Below are 21211 nucleotides of genomic sequence, written 5' to 3'. Positions count from 1 at the left end.
ATTCTGGAGTCGTATAACTGATCACACCTTAGTTTGGAAGAGAGATGCGGTTATGAAATGCTGTTATGACATTTGGGAACATTCCGGCTCCTGGGCCACTTCCAGCTGCCCACAGCCGGTGGCGGCAGGACTCATTAGTGTGTCTGACCCCCGAGAAAACTTCAATGTGCATTTCAGACCAACAGGCTAATATTATTTTCAATTAACGGGCAACTGCCAGAAACATAAATCTCTGTCTAATGCAATTTCAAGCTGCCACAGGTGAACAGTTATTGACGGCAGGATAAGACAGTCCCCGTTTATCTTTTTTTTTTTTTTTTAATAATTTTTATATGGTTATGCAAACCATCTTTTGCATTCATCCCTCTAAGCGTACACGATAAGAAGCTATATTGTACCCAATTCCCTGAAATAGGCGCTTTTATTTTTTTAATATAATTTTCAACGTCCCATTTTTATACGTTTCCTCTCTTTGGAGACTTCATTTCTCTGTATGCACTGTTATCTCAATCATGCTAAATCTTCTTTATGTGAGAACTGGGGGTAAGACAGCAGCTGGAGACTGGGAAAACATGGTTTAGCACATTTACGGTAATATCTTGCCACTGCCTATAAACCTGTGGAATCCAGCTCCACAGCTGTCTGTCACTGTTTATAAATGTAAAGTAATAAGTCTGCGTCTGTGACTTTCATTATCATCTCATAATCAGAAATGTGCCCGTGCCTTTTGCTCTGGCTCTAAATAGGACACGCTTTTCAGCGTAATTACCCTCAGGACAGTGAAATCTGGCATGGCTTTTCATATCAGACTCTGTTGTTCTACTATCCCGAAATATACGTAGGTTACAACACTCTCATCAAGCATAACAGATCAAATCGAGACATAACAAAATAGAACAAGAAGCATCACTCATCACAACAACCCAACGAAACTTAGCTGATGTACCAAACCACATCTGATTCACTCTCAACTTTCAAGGAAGACCTCAAGACCCATCCATTCTGGGAACGCTTCCGCTAGCTGTACGCTGCTGTCCTGCTCCACGATCCCTTAGCCACTCTCTTGGATACCCTGAATGCTATTAGTGTTCCACTTCTCATATGTGTAGCTGTTTTATCGGTAAGTTTTGTACATACCACATAGCTCCTGCTTCTGTGCTACTTACATTTGCTACTGGTCACTCATGTGAAGCTTAGCCTAGCCGCGCTTAGCCTAGTTGGCTCTCTGACAGCTCTATCCTTGCGATATATTATCTGCCTCGCCTGTAAGTCTGCCAAGTAAATAAATGTAAATGCAGTGTTAAAGGGAGACATGCTGACTGTGCCTCACCCCAGCTAATTATGCTCTCCGATGGGAGCGTCGACATGGAGCTGCTGTGGTTGGTGGATGTGGATGTATTGTTGTGGATGTGCTGCTATTCTCAGTCGGTGCCTCCACAACCAGGCTGCTTCTTAACCTGCAAACTCCATGCACATGTAAAGCGGGGGAGAGTATGGAGTAGGCTGGAGTCATTTGACAAGCTCCACCTTCCTCCTCCATCCAGTATGTTTACAATTATTCATATAATTATACAATCTTCTGTTTGTCTCTTGGCCAACAGACTCCATGCCCAGATCTTGTGACCCCATGCATCGCACCTGATCCAAAGCCCATCTTATTTCCCTGCTTGGTTCCGGCTTCCTCCTGCCCATTCTCCTCTCCCAAAACCCTTCAAAATGACCCTCTTCAGTCATCCCTTCCCCAAGGGTCAGAGGATCATGTCTTGTTAAAATAACTCTACAGGGCTGAGCATATGTGTCTCATGGCAGATTGACTTCCAGGAAAAAGGCGAAGGATGGCCGGCCGGAATTCATTTTGACGATCACTTGAGGTAAATGGATCTGGTAGATTTACCTGAAGCCATCTTCTTATGCCAGCTGAACCGAAAACGAATTGAAGGCGTGTGTGACTGGGGGACCTGTCCACCATGCCGCTGCTATGTTTCTACTCTTTGGTTACTTGAGTTACGAAGTCGCAGCTCGACTGTAGAAATAAACCAACCCCCGGACTTCTTAAATCATCGCACTGCATAAACAAAAGTGTTTAGTCTCACGCTTTAATGTCAGAATTTAATCCTGAGACGTTTATACAACTGCGGCTTCGTTTTTCTAGTGCCTGTAAAACTGAAGTGAGTGGAAAATATATTTGACCAGCACTGGTCTGAAAGTTAGTAAGTCACCACCCAACTATCCCAGGGCATAGTAAACACACAAACCATAAAACATGACGATTGTTTCCAGTCTCTTCCAGTAATAGCCTTCATGCAACATGTAGATTTTGTGGATATAAAACTTAACTCGATCAGAACCTCCAACAGATGTTTGTGACACTGATAGAACACAGTCTGGATTCACCAAGACTGTTAAGTTAGAATGGAATAGAATAGAATGGAATAGAATAGAATATCCATCCATCCATCCATTTTCCAAACCGCTTATCCTGTTGGGTCGCGGGGGGTCCGGAGCCTATCCCGGAATAGAATAGAATATCTTTATCGTAATTGTACCTGAATCACAAAATTCTGTGTGCATTACCACCGGGTGTGTGCTAACCTAATTAAAACCTGACTCTCTGACTGATGTTATTACATTTTACTACACAACAAGATCATAATCATAACACAATAGATCATAATATGACTATTCAATGACCAAAAGTGCAACATAAGACCAGCCGGGGAACTTAAAGAGGCATCAGGCTAGTAGAGGAATTCATGGCACAGATGAGTCTTGAGGTGTTTCTTGAACGTGCACAAAAACTTAAAATCCAAGCAAGTATAATTTTCCTGTATTTAGATAAAATTCTAATTTCATTAATAAACTGACTAACAGCACATCTTACGTATAAGTTTAATTTGCTTGTATTTAATTTAGCTCGTTTAAAGCTCCTTTTAGGCCATCTTGTCTCAAAACAGACACAGTTTATGTTAAATCTGAAAGGCCATTTGCAGTGCGGAGAGGGAATCTGATGTTCAGACACGCCTTCGTGGCTCATTCCACCATCAGCAATCACACAAAGCCAATCAAGCATATAACAGAATGCTATATTGGTCAGTACAATCTGCTATTTCGTTCACCACTTGCCTCAATTAATGCCATCAAATTAGCTCTTAAATTTTATTAAATTTGTTCCACTTCTGCCTGCATAATTTCACATGAGCCGGTGATAAATGTAATATAAAATTCATTACTTATCAATGCAGATCAAGAGTGCGCAACAATTTTATTATAACGTTCATTCTATAGCTGGCATTTTGCAAATGATTTCTGCTTATTTTATCTACAAGCAAGAAAGAAACACCCTCTGGCTTGAGCATCCCTGCTCCCGACTGTGAATTCATGACTGATTATACTATTTCAGCCAACTAGACAGTATTAATTATTACAGAATTTTTTTAAAGCAAGTACAGCAACATTAAAACACCTAGAACAGGTAAGACACCACTTCACCTAGACCACACGGCTTTGGATCGAGGAGAGGGACTCGGGACATGCAAACGTGCCTCTATGAAGCTGGGCCGAAATCAGACCCTACAGACCAGCATTATTAAGGCATATAAAAATCTTACAAGAACAATGTTTATATGAGATCTGCATTTCCATAAGCCAGCATCAGCTCAATCAGTGCTTGACAGCAGTTGTTTGAGAGGAGGGGGGGGGGGGCATCTTCACTAACCAAGTTGAGTCAATCACGTGAGGAGCTCTGCTTCTGCTAATCAGGCTTCTCATGATGCCTAAATTAAACCTTAAACATGTCTTGTCCTCAGTGATGTACGAATCTTTTGGTCCAGGGACCTTCTCACTGCCGTAAGGAAAACTGCTTTGCAATCTCAGCAGACCCTCATTACTATTTTCCACATTCTTCTTGTTGTTTCCACACGAGGCCACAGCAGGGATGAAGAACTGATTTGTTATTACGTCCCCGGAGCTTCTCAAACATTGATGTATCGTCCACATCACCTTCACAGCTCCTGCTGTACTCATGGGCAGACCCAGGTCCCTGGGAAATGACCACTATTCTACAAAATAGGAGGCTGTACGAGATACAAGGTTCTCACATTTGGTGCAGCTCTTTGTTTCTACAAAGTGGTCCGGTTTGTTTAGATACGCCACGAGGAACAGTTACGAAAAAGCACGACGAGCCTAACTTTACACTTTTCTAATGAAAGACGTTAACCCTGTACAATAGCAGTAATTACAAACCCTAATGTAGTTCCTCTGAATGAAGTTAGAGAGTTGCTTCTTTATTTAGGGTAACTAAGGAGGGCGGAAAGCTGACATTCATTGTTGTGTTTGTTGACATGTGGATGGATATTTCAGAAGTAAAAGTAAAGTGATGTTTTTACCTATCCTCCTCATTAGACACTCAAACATCCTGATTTAGACATTTAGCAAAGAATGGTTGAATCACGGAATTATGGCAAATTTCATGGAAGTTTGTGAGCACAATTTGCTTATATAAGGGACAACACAAGTAGATTGTAGGTATTACCATTTAACTATATTTTAACAAACAATGCAAACATCTCTATTTCTATTGAGTTGGCTGCTTATCAGATGTCTGTTACTTAAATATGTATGTATGTATGTATGAACAATAATAAAAACTAACGTTAAAAAATCATAAGTAAATTAAAAATGGTATTGCTATGTGTAATATTGGCAGCATCATGCTCTAAGCCTGGAGCCCATCTTGGGAAGCTCAGGACACCAGACGGGTTTGCAGGGAAGGTGCTGGGGCTGAGACAGCGAGTCACTGCGAGCTGCTGAACAGCGATATGATACCTGGGCTGACCCGCAAAAGACACAAACACACACACACACACACACACACACACACACACACAAATGCATGTACAAACATTCAAACATGCACACACATGCATACAAACACACACACACTAATGCACGCACAAAGAATGCACACACATGCATACTAACACACACACACACAAACACGTGCACAGGCACACAGACACAAACACACACACATGCACAATCATACACACACACACACACACACACACACAAACACGTGCACAGGCACACACACACGCACAATCACACGCACACACACAAATGCACGCATAAACATGCACACTCATGCATACAAACACACACACACACACACACACACAGGCACACTTGCGCACACATACACACACACACATAAACGCAGACGCACACACTCGCGCGCACACACACACACACACACATAAACGCAGACGCACACACACACAGACACAGGGTTATCCAATGAGCCATCATGCCACTAATGCACAAGTAAATAAAACTATACTGATGAATATTACTATTACATATCAGAAATCCCATGTGTTCCTAAACGATCTATTAATAAAAACACAACAGGAGTTATTTTTCAGTCCCCCCATGGGGAGTTTTGCCAATAAACACACTGTGAATCGGACCAGCCTGTCCAGCTAGCTGTGCCCACTGTTGGCAGAGCGGCTGCTTTCATTCCATTGGCCATTATCTTCACGGCACTTTGCTAGTCAGCTGAAAGATATTTCCTCTGACTCATCCCTGTCACTCGCTTGGCCGTTGCCAGGCGAGCATCAGACACCTCCTGCCTGGCAGTGGCCTATCCCAGGCTTTCCAGGGGCTGGCTGGATCGCTCGGACATTACGGTCGCGCACCACAACTATACGCAGCGTGGAGAGGAGCCTTATGATTCCCATACAATTCCACGTGAGTCTCATGTTACCGAAGTGAGCTCACTCACCAGAGGGTTCCCCATTATACCTGGACCCTGTCAGTAAGAAAATAACTTGATCAAGGGGGTTGGGGGGGGGGGGGGGGGGGGGGACTGCTGGGAGAAAAGCAAGAGGTGAGGAATATGAAAGGGAGAGCTCGAATAAAAAATCAAAAGCGAATGTGGGTGCGTACATACAATGCTGTGCAAAAGTCTTAGGCAGTTAAATTATTTTTAATTGTTAGTGTAAAACTATGATATTATGTCAAAGGGCATCAGCTTGGCCATTTCAAACCTCTCCTACAATTACTCCAGTATTTGCAGCGATCATTCGAGAAACCAATGTGTTTTTGGACTTAGCTCTCCAATCTTGTATGGCTAATCCATATTTATCCAATTACGTTGATTCATTAATTGAGCTGGTGGTGAAATTGAACAAATACGCGGAATGGCTGGGGTGCCCCTGAGGAGAGGTTTCGGAACCGAAGCAGTGATCATCTCGCCATCCAGCAAGGTATCAGTGTCTGTGACTGTGGAGAACAGAAGACATTCTTTTTCATTTTTTTTCATTGTTACTGTTCGTGTGTATATGTTCTAATGTTAAAGTAAAACTATTTCTTCTGAGCAAATACTTACTTGTTAGTTAGATAAATAGGCTTAAGCATTTTGTCTGAGTCTTGTGCACAGTGCTGCATGTAACCGGGTTTTGGCAATCATCAAATTAACATTGTTTTTAGCCCATAATCTTATAATACAGTAACCAAAGGAACAATGTAAACCTTAACTAGCACCACAAAAGACTGATCACATGCAGTATGTTTATGTTTTAAGTAAATACTACATATCATAAAGAACGACTGAACAGGTACTCAGGCTGGGGAGGACATCTGTAAACGGAGCAGTAATGTTATTGTTTTGTGCAGGTACTCAGGCTGGGGAGGGCATCTTTAAACGGAGCAGTAATGATATTGTTTTGTGCAGGTATTCAGGCTGGGGAGGACATCTGTAAACGAAGCAGTAATGATATTGTTTTGTGCAGGTACTCAGGCTGGGGAGGACATCTGTAAACGGAGCAGTAATGATATTGTTTTGTGCAGGTACTCAGGCTGGGGAGGACATCTGTAAACGGAGCAGTAATGTTATTGTTTTGTGCAGGTACTCAGGCTGGGGAGGACATCTTTAAACGGAGCAGTAATGTTATTGTTTTGTGCAGGTACTCAGGCTGGGGAGGACATCTTTAAATGGAGCAGTAATGTTATTGTTTTGTGCAGGTACTCAGGCTGGGGAGGACATCTGTAAACAGAGCAGTAATGTTATTGTTTTGTGCAGGTACTCAGGCTGGGGAGGACATCTGTAAACGGAGCAGTAATGTTATTGTTTTTGTACAGGTACTCAGGCTGGGGAGGACATCTGTAAACGGAGCAGTAATGTTATTATTTTGTGCAGGTACTCAGGCTGGGGAGGGCATCTGTAAACGGAGAAGTAATGTTATTGTTTTGTACAGGTACTCAGGCTGGGTAGGACATCTGTAAACGGAGCAGTAATGTTATTATTTTGTACAGGTACTCAGGCTGCGATATCTGATATCTGCACCTTCTTCTTCTTGGCAGAGGTATGTCCTGTGTCCTGAATATAACTTCACTGCTAATCCATTCATACTTTCCCCCAAATGATGCTACCTGCTGCTTATATGATCACTGAATGTAAATCTACTGTGCTGTATATTTAACACACAAGGCCACTAAACATGGGCACTAGCAACCCAATGATTAGAACTTTTATCCTCTTTGTGAAAAAGCTTCTTGCCCTGTGCGTCTAAGAGAGAAACCATTTTGTTTCTCTTGTATAAATTTAGAAGAAATTCTTGTTTCCACCATGAACTTGCCCAATGAGCAGACAAGAAAAACCTACTTCTGACACACATTGATTACAAGTTATACAACCAGCTTTTGAACTATTTAATCAATAGGGTCTATGGGAAATTTTCAAACATCTAAGACCATTGTATTAATGCCTTATGTAATGTATTTAGCACAACGCAGGCAATTTTAAACGCTGCTTAAAGCTATGCTGACTTACACAAGGGCTCAGAGTACTTAAAAAAACCTCATTACATCACTGACACGTAATTTAATACATTCAATAATAATAAATCAACTTTATTCAAGTTACTCATTGCAAAGGCTGCCGTTACATCACGTTGCCTCGTGGGATGTTTACATATGATGGCTTAACTAGGATGAAAAAATGCGTGAAAGAAAGGGAAAAAGGATAAAAATAGAATTAAAAAGCCGCGGGTTGGTAAAGTCAATGCCAATATGTCATGCAGCTGTTATTTAAACGTCCCCGTCAGGCGTCCCTATTGGTTCAGCCGCCACTGGCCATAAATTGGCTGTGGGAGGTGTTCGCCTTTCGCGCACTATAACTAATTTCCCAGTGGCTGCGATCGCACATCGAAGACCGATCCCAGTGCGTGCGAAGGTAACAGCCTGCGCAAACCCAGTCAGGGCAAGTAAGAGAGATCGTAACTGTGGCGTGTAAATCCTCCTCTCAAATAAATCCAAAGGCTTTTGCACATACATAGGATGGCCAGGGGGATGCAACAGCTATACCAGGCGCTCTTCTGCGTGTTGCTGCTCGGCAGCCTGCATGTCAGTCGCTTTGCGGACGCCTGCTCCTGCCTCTTATCCCACCCGCAGGATGCGTACTGCAACTCCGATATAGGTAAGAGACAAGCGTCGCCCGCCGATCACACGGTGCGCTGGACTGCTGCACGAACGCGTAGCAAAACCAGTGTCCCAAGCTGACAGATATTATATATCTAATCGGTTATCTGTATTATATATCTAGTCTGCATGCTCAAAACTACTTTGGGGCTTAATACATTGATCACTTTCACTAAAATATATAGTCGCTTTTACACAAGTTAACTTCTGTTTTATATATAATTAACATGTTGCTTTATGTGTAGTGTCAATATACTATCATGCACAACTATATATACTTCATATATGCAAGAACGCTTTGCACAATAAATACACAGGTATATGGTATATAACTACTGCATAACTTTTGTTTTGGGAAAAGTGCGCATCACCCAACGTAAAGTCCGTCAAATAAACGTATTCCGCAGATAATCAAATCAAGTTGTCAAGGTGAAAAAAGTTACAGTCCAGTTATAGCATCTGAAATATATGTAATGTAAATAATACTTTTAAGTATTATATTGTATACTGTGAATGTCAGTTTTCCAGAGAAAGGACAGGAGGCATCCCCCCCCGCGCTTTGATTGACAGGAAGAGTTAGCGGTATCCATGGAAACCAGCCTCTGCCAAGGTTGTTTTTCATGGCAGTTACTGTCTGCTGAGCAATAAAACAGAGCTGGCAGACAGTAGCTGCGCTGTTTTTTTTTACTGTCCCTTTAAAGTGAGGGCACGTGACCTCCATGTATAGGGGTTACTCAACAGCCTTCGAGGCTAATAAATAAGATCGTAACCACAGAGTATTTCAGACTGTGCGAGAAACGCAGGTGCAAACTCTACTGTCGTCTTAAGAGTGTTTGCATTCCCCTGTTTGTTTTAATAAGCTAAATCTTATCTTTAAATTAGATTTAAGGAAAATTTCACAGAGTGAAAAATAATTCTTTTGCACAGTTTAGTTCACCAGTTTTAGTTTGTCAAATCACTATAATTCTATAATTGTATTATTTTCCAAATTGAAGCCATCACATATTTCATACACGGTCTGCTTCTCAGATGGGCTTGGCATGACCTGCCTGGGATTTCAGGGGAGTTTCGTAATGAATAACAAACAGATTGTGTTCCCTGGTTGGCCGATCGCTTAACTCGGTGACCATGTGACCACTCTTTGTAAGTGCATGCATATCTGTTTCTTTATACTTCCCAAAGACCTACTTTATCTTACCGAACCACTTATCAAGACATGCCTTTAAACCAGCCCGAGCATAAACATTTAAATGATGTTAGCTCATTAGAATGGCATTTTAATAGCTGGAATATGTGTAATAGCTAGAAGCTATGAGTTTCTTAATGGGTGAAGGATCACAGCATAAATACCGTTTGGTGTATGGGGCTCCTTCAGGGAAATAAGAACAGTAGAAAACTTTGCAGATAATTGGAGGAGAGGCAGGGGGACTGCTGCGTGCTGACTAACATTTCCTCAATGGAGAGGGGGGGTCTTGGGAATGATCCAATACAAGCAGCACGTAGCATTCGAAGATGCAAACACGCTAATGTTCATTATTGCTCCAAGAAGCACTGACCCATGGTAAAGTGGGGTTAGTGGTTCATAATCCTTAATTTATTTAAATGATGCTATGTGTAGAGCATTAAAATAGCAGAATATATGTTTACACGGCTGTAAAAAGCTTTCAACAATTAAACAAAAATAGTTTTCTTATGGCAGGTGCATTGTGTAATCGAGGGGTTTCACCTGTTGACCTGCCAAATCTCTGCAAGTATAATATGTGAATATGAACCATGTTTCATTGCGAGTAATGATCACATTTTCTTTCTGGTTTAGATGTATCTGATATAGTCAGTCAGGGATTCCTCAATCTAGTTAATTCTATTGCTAAGGAGCGGCACTGGGCTCAAGACACAGTTTTTGACCTGGATGTATGAAATCTAACCAACTGAGTTCAAAGAGGCACTAAAATTTCCTTTCAGGGCAGTTTTTCCCCTTTCGGTCCTGAATATGCCAGGGCATGTTCATACAAACATTAATGCCGGAAAAGAAAAAGCACCACATTTTTAACACTAATTAATTCCCATGCTGTGAAATGTTATATATGTTGTCACATTTTTCCCCAAGCATTAAGCAATTCATTTTATTTTTTATGTTTCCAAAGATCCAAATTTTCATATGTGTCTCATTAAGTTCCAGTGCAGTGGGATGGGTCCTTCTGGCTCTGTGGAAGCTACACTGGCAGCTGAGATAATCTGGTTGACAAACAATTTTAAGGTTGAATACTGAGGGGAAGGCTGGGAAAAATCACCGCCCCTCTGACAACACAATTCCCATAAAGTGCTGGGCAAAGTTCAGGCACATCTCAGATCAGCAGTCGCAGCTGTCACTGACCAAAAGCGATCAAGCTGACAGTTTAACGTCGATAACGAAAGACAGCTCCGACAATCCCTTTCGCCTCCCTCTAGAACAGTGAAACGTGCTTCAGGCATTTTATTTTTAACCTACAATCCTCTGGCATGCAGCAGATGCAATGAAGGCTACGTTCCTCTACATCAGGAAGAGGAAGCTCTCCTGGTTTGTGAAGGACAAACTGGATAAACATCACAAGAGGAAAGGCATCAGCTTTTGTGTGGTTCAGCCTGTTTAATCATATATATCCCTTAGCTAATTCCTTTGCACTTATGGACAACAAGAGGCACATTGATTTTCGGCTAATTACTCTGCTGCGTTCTGAAGAAATTTCGAAAAAACCTATTTGAGGTGAGCCATTAGCTGCAATTTTGAATCAAACGGAACCTTACAGAAGGAGCCACTGAAGTAAAGGAAGGGGCTGTTTTCCCCCAGCTGTTTTAATTCATGGGATTAGTGTTTACTCCACTTGGGGTTTAAACTCCTACAAATAGGCCAGAGGGTAAAACTTAAAGTAGGGGGATTAGGGCAGCCATCCTGTAATGCTGGCTGTCCTCTTTGAGCAGACCCGTTGGCTTTGCCGGGTAATGTGAAGGCTGAGATCAGAGCCACGGAAAGCGGGGTCTGGGGATGAATTTCCCCTTTGAGGCCAAGTGGATTTGTCCGGAGGGACCGGAGCAGCTCCACTCTCGGCTCCTTCCCCATGGGTTAGGGCAGCCGGGGATGACCGATGGACGAGGGCACCGGCGTGTGAGCGGAATGACGAGGAAGGCCTTTGTGCTGCGAGGAACTCGCTGTGCTGGCGTATCCGGGCAGCTACCAAACGGAAGCTAGCAACCACACAGAAGAAGGACGAGTACAAGCCAGTTTGGATTCTGTCTTTCTAAACGTTTTTTTTTTTTAATTTAAGATCAGCATTGGAGACTTACCAGTGATCAAGAAATATAAAAACAAACACACCATCAGACACCAGTGTCAGTTTTAAAAGTAGCAAAACCACATCTCTGTTCTTCTGAAGACACCCTACAGGGGACCCCCCAATAAGACATTCCTAAATTTGTACCAATTAGATTAGATTAATGGCTCCTCAGTACACGGTATATGAGACATGCTGATACTGCAATAACCGCATCTCCTACGCACAGGACTCATTACATCCCTGAATTATAGAGACGGAATCTTTTGGGCTGAGAATATGCGTGCGGAATAACTCCGTCGCCAAGAGACGGCTTTGGACAATCGCAGGCTTTGTAATGTGCGTCCTGGTCCGGAATTTACATTACGGCCCAGAGTGTCACTCAGAGGAGGAAGAGCAGAAATGCTCAGCTATGATTGATTGTACACTGTTGGTGAGGGGTGTGATATGGAATACACATCATTCTCGTTTATTTCTACCCACTGACAATGCTATATTAGCATTTCAACAATAAAGGAATAGTTTTTCTTATGGTAACTACATTGGATAATCAAGGTGACTCCGAGAATTTGGCCTGTTGTCAAGAATGCAAGTATAAAATGAGGATTTGAACAGCTTTTCTTACATTCTTTAAATATTTTGGTTGCTTTTTTTTACCATGGTTTCCTTCCGTGATTAATTTCCAGTCTCATGAAGTTAAGGTAATACTTTTTCCACGGATTTACGAAGATGTTTCTCATTCCTTCCCTCGGTGTTTAATACTCCTTCATCCCCAGGAAACCTGCAGCTTAACTGCAAACAGGACACTTCAGGGCACTGGACCTCAGCCGGTTCAGCCTCAGGACCCACATTAGTCCTCGGTCATTAAGTTACAACCTATTTCTGTATTAGTTAAAAAAATAAATAAATAAAACTGAAAAAAAAACAAAGATTTCCGGGATGACATTGAGCATCATTCGCAACATTACAAAAAAAAAAAATCAAAATTGTTATATTTTTAACCACACAAACCGTGATCCAATGAAAATGACCCTCAGGCAACAGTACCCCTTTCTGAGTCGCCCGGAGCGTTTTGATGGCCTGCAGCTGGATGCCAAAATATAATGGTTAAGAACTGTAGAGACCGCCGATATTCTAAAGGACAAATTCTGTAGTGGATCCGCCATTTTGTTTTAGGCCTCACAGACCTAAAACGCTACGAGAATTCCGCTAATGTACTTGTATCATGGTTTTATGATTGCCAAAGGCATTTGTACTCATGAACCACGAAGATCTGTATTCTTGACAAATCGGCATCCTTCAGGCACTAATTATGCCAATATAAATCATATGCCTCTGTTTTCACCAAAACAAAAGCTATGCAATCGCCAAACTTCATATGGAATATATCCATTAGCACGTTACCTTTTATAATTTTTCTCAATACCAAGGTAATTATCAATTGATTGACACTAATTTGTCTGACAATGCAGTTCGTGAATGGATACGGTTAATAAATCTGCTTTGCATTCTCGTGTGATTGTGTGTCAAAAGTCCAATACAATTTTTTGGATCAGTGAAAAATAAAAATGTGTCTAAGCAGAGACCTTTGGAATCCTAGAATGATCCCCTGCTATTGTGAGGCCACAGCTAGACGCATGCCATGGTTATCTGTGTGGCACAGTGATGGTAGTTCTGGAGAAAATGGCCGAATTTTCTAGCATTCCGTTGGCCAAAAAGTCTCCCGATAGGCCAGCCCTCCTGACCAGCTTGCGTGCGATTGGCCGACTCAGAGCAGAGAAGCAGCAGCTTTTCCCAGGGGAGGCGGGACACAGCTGCATACCATGTGGCCATGTCACATGCTGCTGGTTCGCTGCTGTTTGTTTGTTCACCAGGCCACGCCGAAGTTTCTACTTGGCTTTTCCTTTGCTGTTTGTTTGCTTCTAGATCCTTGCCAGTACTCACATTGAGCATATTTGGCTTCAGTTTATAAACAAACATCATATAAGACCCAGCCCTCACATCATTGACAGCTTGTTACCGTACGTTTTCACTCAGAAAAGATAAAATCCTGGTTCCTACAACCGACGGGCTCCTCGACAGCTGCCAGCATGAATCGCCTGTCGGCTGGCTGCCAGACATCATGCGATGCGATGGAATCGGACTTAACGGGGCTTTTTGTATACGTTTTTTTCCAGTGACGGTCTACAGGCAATTTCCTAACTTTGTTTAAACCCTCTCAAGTGTTATTTTCCAAGGTTTTATGTTTGCCCTGGTGCGTTATAGACCTGGCAGCCCTCCAAAACTCAACATTTATTTAACAGGCGGTGTGTATTCTTCTCCCGTCAACGACTTTCTGTCATGTATTAAGAAGACAAAGTCTGCTACTGCCAGGAGAAAAAATATATTTTTCAGGGAAATGCTGGTAACCATTAAGTTGAGACAGAGTTGGAACTTGTAGAAGAGATGATTTAGGCGCTCCCGTCCTTGAGGATCGAGGCTGAGTAAGCCCTTGCGATCTCGGGTTGGAAGACCGTATGGAGCCACCAAGGCACAAATGCTTTATTTATTGTCGTAATGACACACAAATGCACACGTGTCACACTGATGCCTGTTGGTTATCCGCAGTGATCCGGGCCAAGGTGGTGGGAAAGAAGCTTCTAAAGGATGGACCTTTCGGGACCATGCGCTACACAGTGAAGCAGATGAAAGTAGGTGGCCCTCTCACTCCAAAACGAGGAATGTTCTCCGCGCCGCATGACTGCTTCCCAGGAAGGGACGGCCACAGAACAGGCCCGGGGAAAAATAAAGAGGCACGCCCCGCAAGGGGGCTGTTTTTAATCAGCGATCGTGTTTGTCTTTGCACGAGTAGGAGCTGCCCTTAATTGCTCCGTGCATGTCACGCTTTCAGAGGACGTTACATCATCGGCAGTCTGCGTCTCCGTGCGAGCCCTCTGGTCACATGACACACGTGAAGCACGATCCCAGGTCACCCTCTGTTTCCCGACTGCATGTAATTCCGCAGCGAAGAGGGTGGCGTAAATGAGGGGTCCTAAACATCAACAAGGCACAAAATGTGCAAGACAGTTTTGTGTTCTAATGCTCAACAGATGGTATAAAGTTGAAAGGATTTCCAACATCGGATCAAAATATTCTCTCAGCGCATTTTAATGCTTTTAATGTCATATGATGGAATTGTATGACATGGGTTACAGAAATACCTTTTACAACCGTTTCCTCTTGTCATGTCGATGCTTCATCACTGCTCGCACCGTGTACTGTTGCAGTTCTGTTGCATCTGTTTACTTTTACAACAGCCTATGAATCAATGCTAATTCATCACGCTGTCATTCTGCAGATGTACAAAGGTTTTGATAAGATACAACACGTTCAGCACGTCTACACCGACGCCTCTGAGAGTTTATGCGGGGTCAAGTTTGACATACACAAATACCAGTACCTGATCACAGGTAAGGATTTTCTGTGAAGATCACAATTGTACAGGCAATAAAAGCTGTGTGCTTAAAAAACGTTGGCAACTTAACTTAAATCAGTCAACTGCATTTCAGATACCTTCATAATTCATTGTAATGCATTCATAAAGCATATAAAATGCTAACACCCAAATTTTTACGTGTTTGTTGTTTGAGTTCTGCCTTTACTTTATTCTTTACTACATGTTTTGTCTCAGAGGTACAGTGGTGTGTATACACAGGTGTAGTGTATATCCACCTCTGAAATGATGGATTTACCGTATGCCCTCTAAAAAAATGGAGTTACCATATGTCCACCTAAAAAATGTCAGAAATGCTTACCAGACGGAGAAATGCATATCTGCAATTATATGGTATAACAGTACACCCACCTACCAAGTCACAAATACACCTGTTTGTTGTCTGGTTAAATTCAGTCATTTTGGGTTCACTGCTTCCTTTTTAGTGTTGCCTTAAATCTCAAAGGTTTTTCGCATGAATTGCATTATTTATTTACTAACACCGGTGCTCTGTGCTTATTTGCATTGCCTGCGGAGCGTGTTTGAGTGTGTCTGCATGACAAACTAATCATAGCAGTTCTGTCGTATTCAGCCGTACATTTCTATGCTGAGGGAAGACATCGCATTCAATGCAGAAAGCGTTTCAGATTTACGGCTTTACTAAGCTGTGACCAACACATTCCCTTATACAGCACAAAAAAATGAAACAGCCTTTCAGTATGAAACAGATGTGCAACTATGGTCATTCCAGTAGAATACGTGTAAGCTATTTCAAAAATATATCAAACATATAAAATGATAGTATTATAATGAAGAACAATCCAACTATGACATAACTGACTCTCAAATCTTGATGACCTTCTTTTTTTAGTTTTATAACCAGGGGTTTAAATATAAAATTATATTTATTTTGGCTTCACTCATCCACCCCCAGCCCCCAACAACCATATCACTGCATTTAAGTTGTGTCCCTCCCCCCAATATCAAAATCTCTCCTGTGCGCTTGTCTATGATATAAGTTAGGTATACAGTTCACATTATATAGCATACAGTGAATATCGGGTTTCATTTCACTATTTCACTAACAGCACTGCTGAAACCTTCTCCATGCGAGTCGCTTCCCGAGAGCAGTGCTGCCGCCCGCTGAGCAGCTCACCCTGTGCTTTCTCTGCACGCAGGCCGCGTGTTTGAGGGCAGACTCTACACCGGCCTCTGTAACTTCAACGAGAGGTGGGAGCGACTCACTCTGTCGCAGAAGAAGGGCATCAACCACCGCTACCAGCTGGGCTGCAAGTGCAGGGTGAGTGCCTGTCACTTTGGGGGGAGGGGGGGGGTCACGCCATGCTGTGACGAGCTGCCCATTCCCGTTACCGTGACACCCTTTAGGTCACACCCTAAACTGCACAGCCTGGAGAGTCAGGGAAATGAGGGTCAAATTTTAGATATTTAGTGACGAAATAAAAGCAGACGTCAGGACGATCCGGCAAAGATGCCTTTCAATTCCCCGTCGGACTATACCGTCGTGCCGCCCCACCCCCATGCGAAGGACAGGCAGCGGGGGTGTCAGCAAGCAGCCGGTTTGCTGCCGTTCAGACAAAGCGCTTTGATGCTGTTTCACTCACGGTGCCAGCTGTCAGGCAGCAGGACACTCGGGGCCTCTAAGTGTTCCAGCAGCTCCGGCTGCAAACAGCCTGCTCCAAGCGTCCGCCACACTCCCAAAATAAGCGCATTTCCAGATCCTTCCAGCGGCACCTTGGAACCGTATCTCAAGGCCTCCGGCGGTTTCCGAGGAAGAGACGCTCGCTGGGGCAAAAACACACGGTTCTATTTGAAAGACGAAACCCTGAGGTTTTTACTGCCATCACGATTAAACTTAAACGGTTTTATACTTAAAGTGCTCGAGCTCCTGGCTCGCTTAAAGCGCATTGTTCCGTTTTCCGCCCCTCAAGACCACATCTTTTTCTGCAGGGATTTTTAGACCACGGTATAAAACAAACACAGGTGACCGTCACAGCTTCCGTGGAGGGCTGCTGCCTGCACTGGTCTGTCGGAGGCGTTAAAGTGTCCTGCAGTTCCCAGAGATCCCTGAGTAAACGGGGAACCCGACAGCCTGCTTAGTGTTTCAGGAATTCGGACAGCTCTCAAAAGTGCCACGGCCATCTCTTTTCCATCTCATACTGTAGCATACTTGGTAACATTCCCCAGAATTAGCCCTCGCACCTGATCTACTCGTTTCCTGTGTACATATTTCTGTACATATATGGAAATCTTTGGGATTCTTTGCTCCGTATTTTTTGTATAGCAGCACTGTCAATTTTTGGTGCCCTGGAGTATGTTTTATATATCCAGATGTTTTAATATCCATCTTCAACAAACACATATCTAGAAGAGGCTGCCGCTGGGCACAGTGCACAAAGTCGGGGACACCGCGGACAAGATTCAGATGCATCACAGGGCAGACACATAGACACACTTACATAGGGGCAATTTACTTACAACATTGCATCTAAATACACATCTTTGGACTGTGGGAGGAAACTGGAGTACCGAGAGGATACCAGTGTATACATAAAGAGCTCTCAGAGTCTCAGAATAATCTGCTTAACTACGTCTAGGATAGGATAGACTTCATAAAGTGTGTATACAATGTAGCATTAACACATTTTGTGCTACTTCAGACAAAGAAACAAAAAAGGACTCTAAGATCAGATCCATTTAAGCATTTATTTGATCTCATGCTATCTGGCTCCTTGAGGTTTAATAAATTCCGTAAGCTTACAGTGTAAGGCTGGCAATGTTTCAGGGAAAGAAAACCACACTTCAAAATGTTAGAAGTATCAGCTTTTTAAAATAAATTTATGAACCCAAGAAATATGGCTTTAGAAAACAGTATTTTTGGAGGCATCTGCAAGCCAGTCCCCAGCTGGCTTCTGGGTCGCCTTAAACCCTGGACTCTCCTGCCTTGCTCACGCTTTGCTCTGCTCTCACACTGCCTGGGGCGACGTTATTCGACATACTGCCTTCAGTATCGTATCGTGAAACCAGAAATTTAAAACGGTGTGATTCTCTCATTCTGCAAATCTCAGTATTTAAGAGGTTACATCACACAGTATATGCAGCAGATCTGCACTTTGTGGAGAGAGACAGTCAGGCTCATAGACGGAAAACGCTGTCGCCCACCGCTCACCTCTTGCTGATAAGCAAAGAGCCAGAAGTGAAATATGGCGTCGTTTTGGTTTTTAAACCGAACAAAGATCCGACAGCCCCAGTGCGCTGTCGCTCCCTCACTCCTCCCGAGGGCAGGTGTGCATGAAAACATATGAGAACCAACACAAATACAAACCTAATATTAATGTATTATTGATGAGGTTTTCTGACTGTTGAGCGCAAATCAATAGCAGAATCTATGCAATGAATTAATCTATGCATATTTCACTGATAACGTTAAAACTATATAGCCTATTGCTGTTGGTTTACCGTAAACAGGCCTGTTCATTTTATAGTAATATGATATTTCAATGGGAATGTTTTGCAGTATCAATTTGTTATTGATATTAAGGTATCAAAGCTGATATCAAAGTCGAAATTTTGGTATCGATCCAACTGTAGCCTGAGGCTGTTTCCTATGTGTTTGTAGATCAAAGCCTGCCACTACCTGCCCTGCTTCGTTACCGCCAAGGACGAGTGCCTATGGACGGACATGCTGTCTCACTTCGGATACCCCGGGTACCAGTCCCGTCACTACGCTTGCATCCAGCAGAAGGAAGGCTACTGCAGCTGGTACAGGGGAGTGACGATCCGCGACAAAACCACCATCAACGCCACCGACCCCTAAATCTGCCCCCCTCCTCCACGCACCCCCAGTTTCGGGCATTGTAGGACTCGCTTCGCCAAGGGCGGGGACCACGCCCTATCTTTTCAGATGTAGATATCTGCAGTCGTATTTTAACATGTGCCGCCAACTCGGGCTCCCCATTTAACGGGGCCTCATCCGAGCGTCACACTTCCGGGACCCAGAATAATTTGGCAAAACGCTGGGCCAGATGCTGCTGTTTTGTAAAGACTCCCTTTCAGTACTACAGCTTTCAGCAATAAGTCAGTATTCAAACATGGCCGCCGTAAAGGGACTAGGCTGTAACATTACAAAAAAGAAACCAACAAACAAGTAAAACAAGCTCCGGAAGTAATCTGTATAGAGGGCTAACTTTGTTTTTAATATATTTATCCTCACATTTAACACAATTATTAGACATGTTGTCTCCAGAATGAGGGCAACACTAATACGGTGTACTTTGTATAACGGCCGACTCACGGTTCGAGTGTCTGCTAGTACTGGCGTTAAAAAGTATATATCTTGAATATCAGAAATGTCCTTTATATGATAAACATCATCTGTATATATACACACACACAGCGTGCGCTGTAACATATTTATTGACGACTCTATCCTTGTGTCCACTACTGTATGTGTTGTAGGGTTCTCCTTAATGCTGTCGATGTTGGCTTGAGTTGATGAGAATGTATTTGGTCTCCTCTGCGCGGTAAATAACAGTTTGAAATGGTTTTTACTTATTTCGTACGGTACAAGAGAGCTCCACAACACAGACTGAGGGATACGTAGGGTACGACAGCACGGAACGGATACTCATAGTTTTGTCTTTGTCTTATTTGTGCTGTGTGTTATATAAGCTATGAAGGAAGTCAAGTGTGGACCCAGTCAGATGCTCCCAGGTCAAGTTGGGGTGGAAACCAGGGCTCAAGGCATGATGGGAAATCCATCTCAGACAATCGCTGTCATTTTCTTTGCCATTCTCCACCACTTCTGAAATGAAATCGCACCTGTACTTCTAAAAGTTGCTTTGTGTCAATTGAAAGAATATTACAGAAGTCTTTATAAAGAAACATCTTGTAAATGAGGTACTTGGAATAGTTACAGATTTTCTAAACCATTTCTATATAAAATACCTGTGAATCATTCCTAGAAACAAAGTTAGCACGGTGTCTGGGACAGCCGCAGAACTTGTCTTCATTTTGGCCCAAATATTTCATTCTTCACTCAGTGGAAAGTCTAATTTACGGTACTAAATTAAAACTGCGGTTCCCAGGTGCCAAACTTCTCAGTCGCTATCCTTGCTGGGCTTTCCTCTGCGTTTCTGCATCTACGTCACGTTTCACTGCTGGTATCTCTCTCGAGACTACGTGCCGGCTTAGTTTCACATCTCTCTGTGCGTGTAATTAGACCGAATGATTAACACAGAGGTAAAGAAAAAGGCTGTCAAGCTACTTACCGAAAGGCTGGTATCACTTTCTTTCCAGGAGATACCATTTCTGCTGGACCATGTATGTTTTACGTTTAATCTGTGTTTTATATTTTTATAATAAAGATTTAATGAAAAAGAATGAAGGAAAACGCCCTCCCTGGGTGATTCTGTGACGGCTAAAGAAGCACCTTAATGGGAGGCATTACGAATGTCTGTCGTGACAGTGATGGTTAAACACTCTTGCTACCTAGTGCAGCTACACGTTAGCAGCACACCCACGCTAATGCACGAAGGATAAAGGAAATACGCCAGTGCATCCAGGGTATTCTGTCAACCGCCTGGTAAAAGAATTAAATGAACCCATGACGCCTTTTGGACCAGTGTGGTGCTCAAACCACTTCAGGTCAGAGTATCTGCCTTGTCACAGACAGGGACCTCTGGTTTCCCGGAAACGTAAAATTGGGCAGTGATAGGGAATGTCATCTTCACAATAGAGCTGCTTTATTCTTCCTGTGCACACACACGCACACACACGCACACACACACACACACACACACACAGACACACACACACACACACACACACACACACACACACACACACACACATGGGGACACTCCATTCATTTCTATGGGAAGAACCCCTAATCCCAACGCTAACAGCCTTAACCTTAACCAAGAATATTATATAA

At 42.9% G+C, this 21211-nt stretch overlaps 2 protein-coding genes across 2 annotated transcripts in view; one reads left to right on the top strand and one right to left on the bottom strand.

Moving 5' to 3' along the window:
- LOC125738898 (synapsin-3-like) overlaps window positions 1–21211 on the bottom strand; it is a 59523-nt gene that overhangs the window by 14584 nt on the left and 23728 nt on the right. The window lies entirely within an intron of this gene.
- On the top strand, window positions 8157–20668 carry LOC125738899 (metalloproteinase inhibitor 3-like). The gene is made up of 5 exons (XM_049008410.1): window positions 8157–8476; window positions 14394–14476; window positions 15124–15235; window positions 16437–16558; window positions 18896–20668. Exons 1-5 carry the CDS (start codon window positions 8338–8340, stop codon window positions 19091–19093), a joined length of 654 nt encoding a protein of 217 aa, XP_048864367.1. The 5' UTR covers window positions 8157–8337; the 3' UTR covers window positions 19094–20668.

Source organism: Brienomyrus brachyistius, chromosome 3 (assembly GCF_023856365.1).
Source record: "Brienomyrus brachyistius isolate T26 chromosome 3, BBRACH_0.4, whole genome shotgun sequence".
NCBI lineage: Eukaryota > Metazoa > Chordata > Actinopteri > Osteoglossiformes > Mormyridae > Brienomyrus > Brienomyrus brachyistius.
The sequence above is the reverse complement of the archived record's forward strand: the minus strand, read 5'-3'. Positions and strand labels throughout refer to the sequence as shown.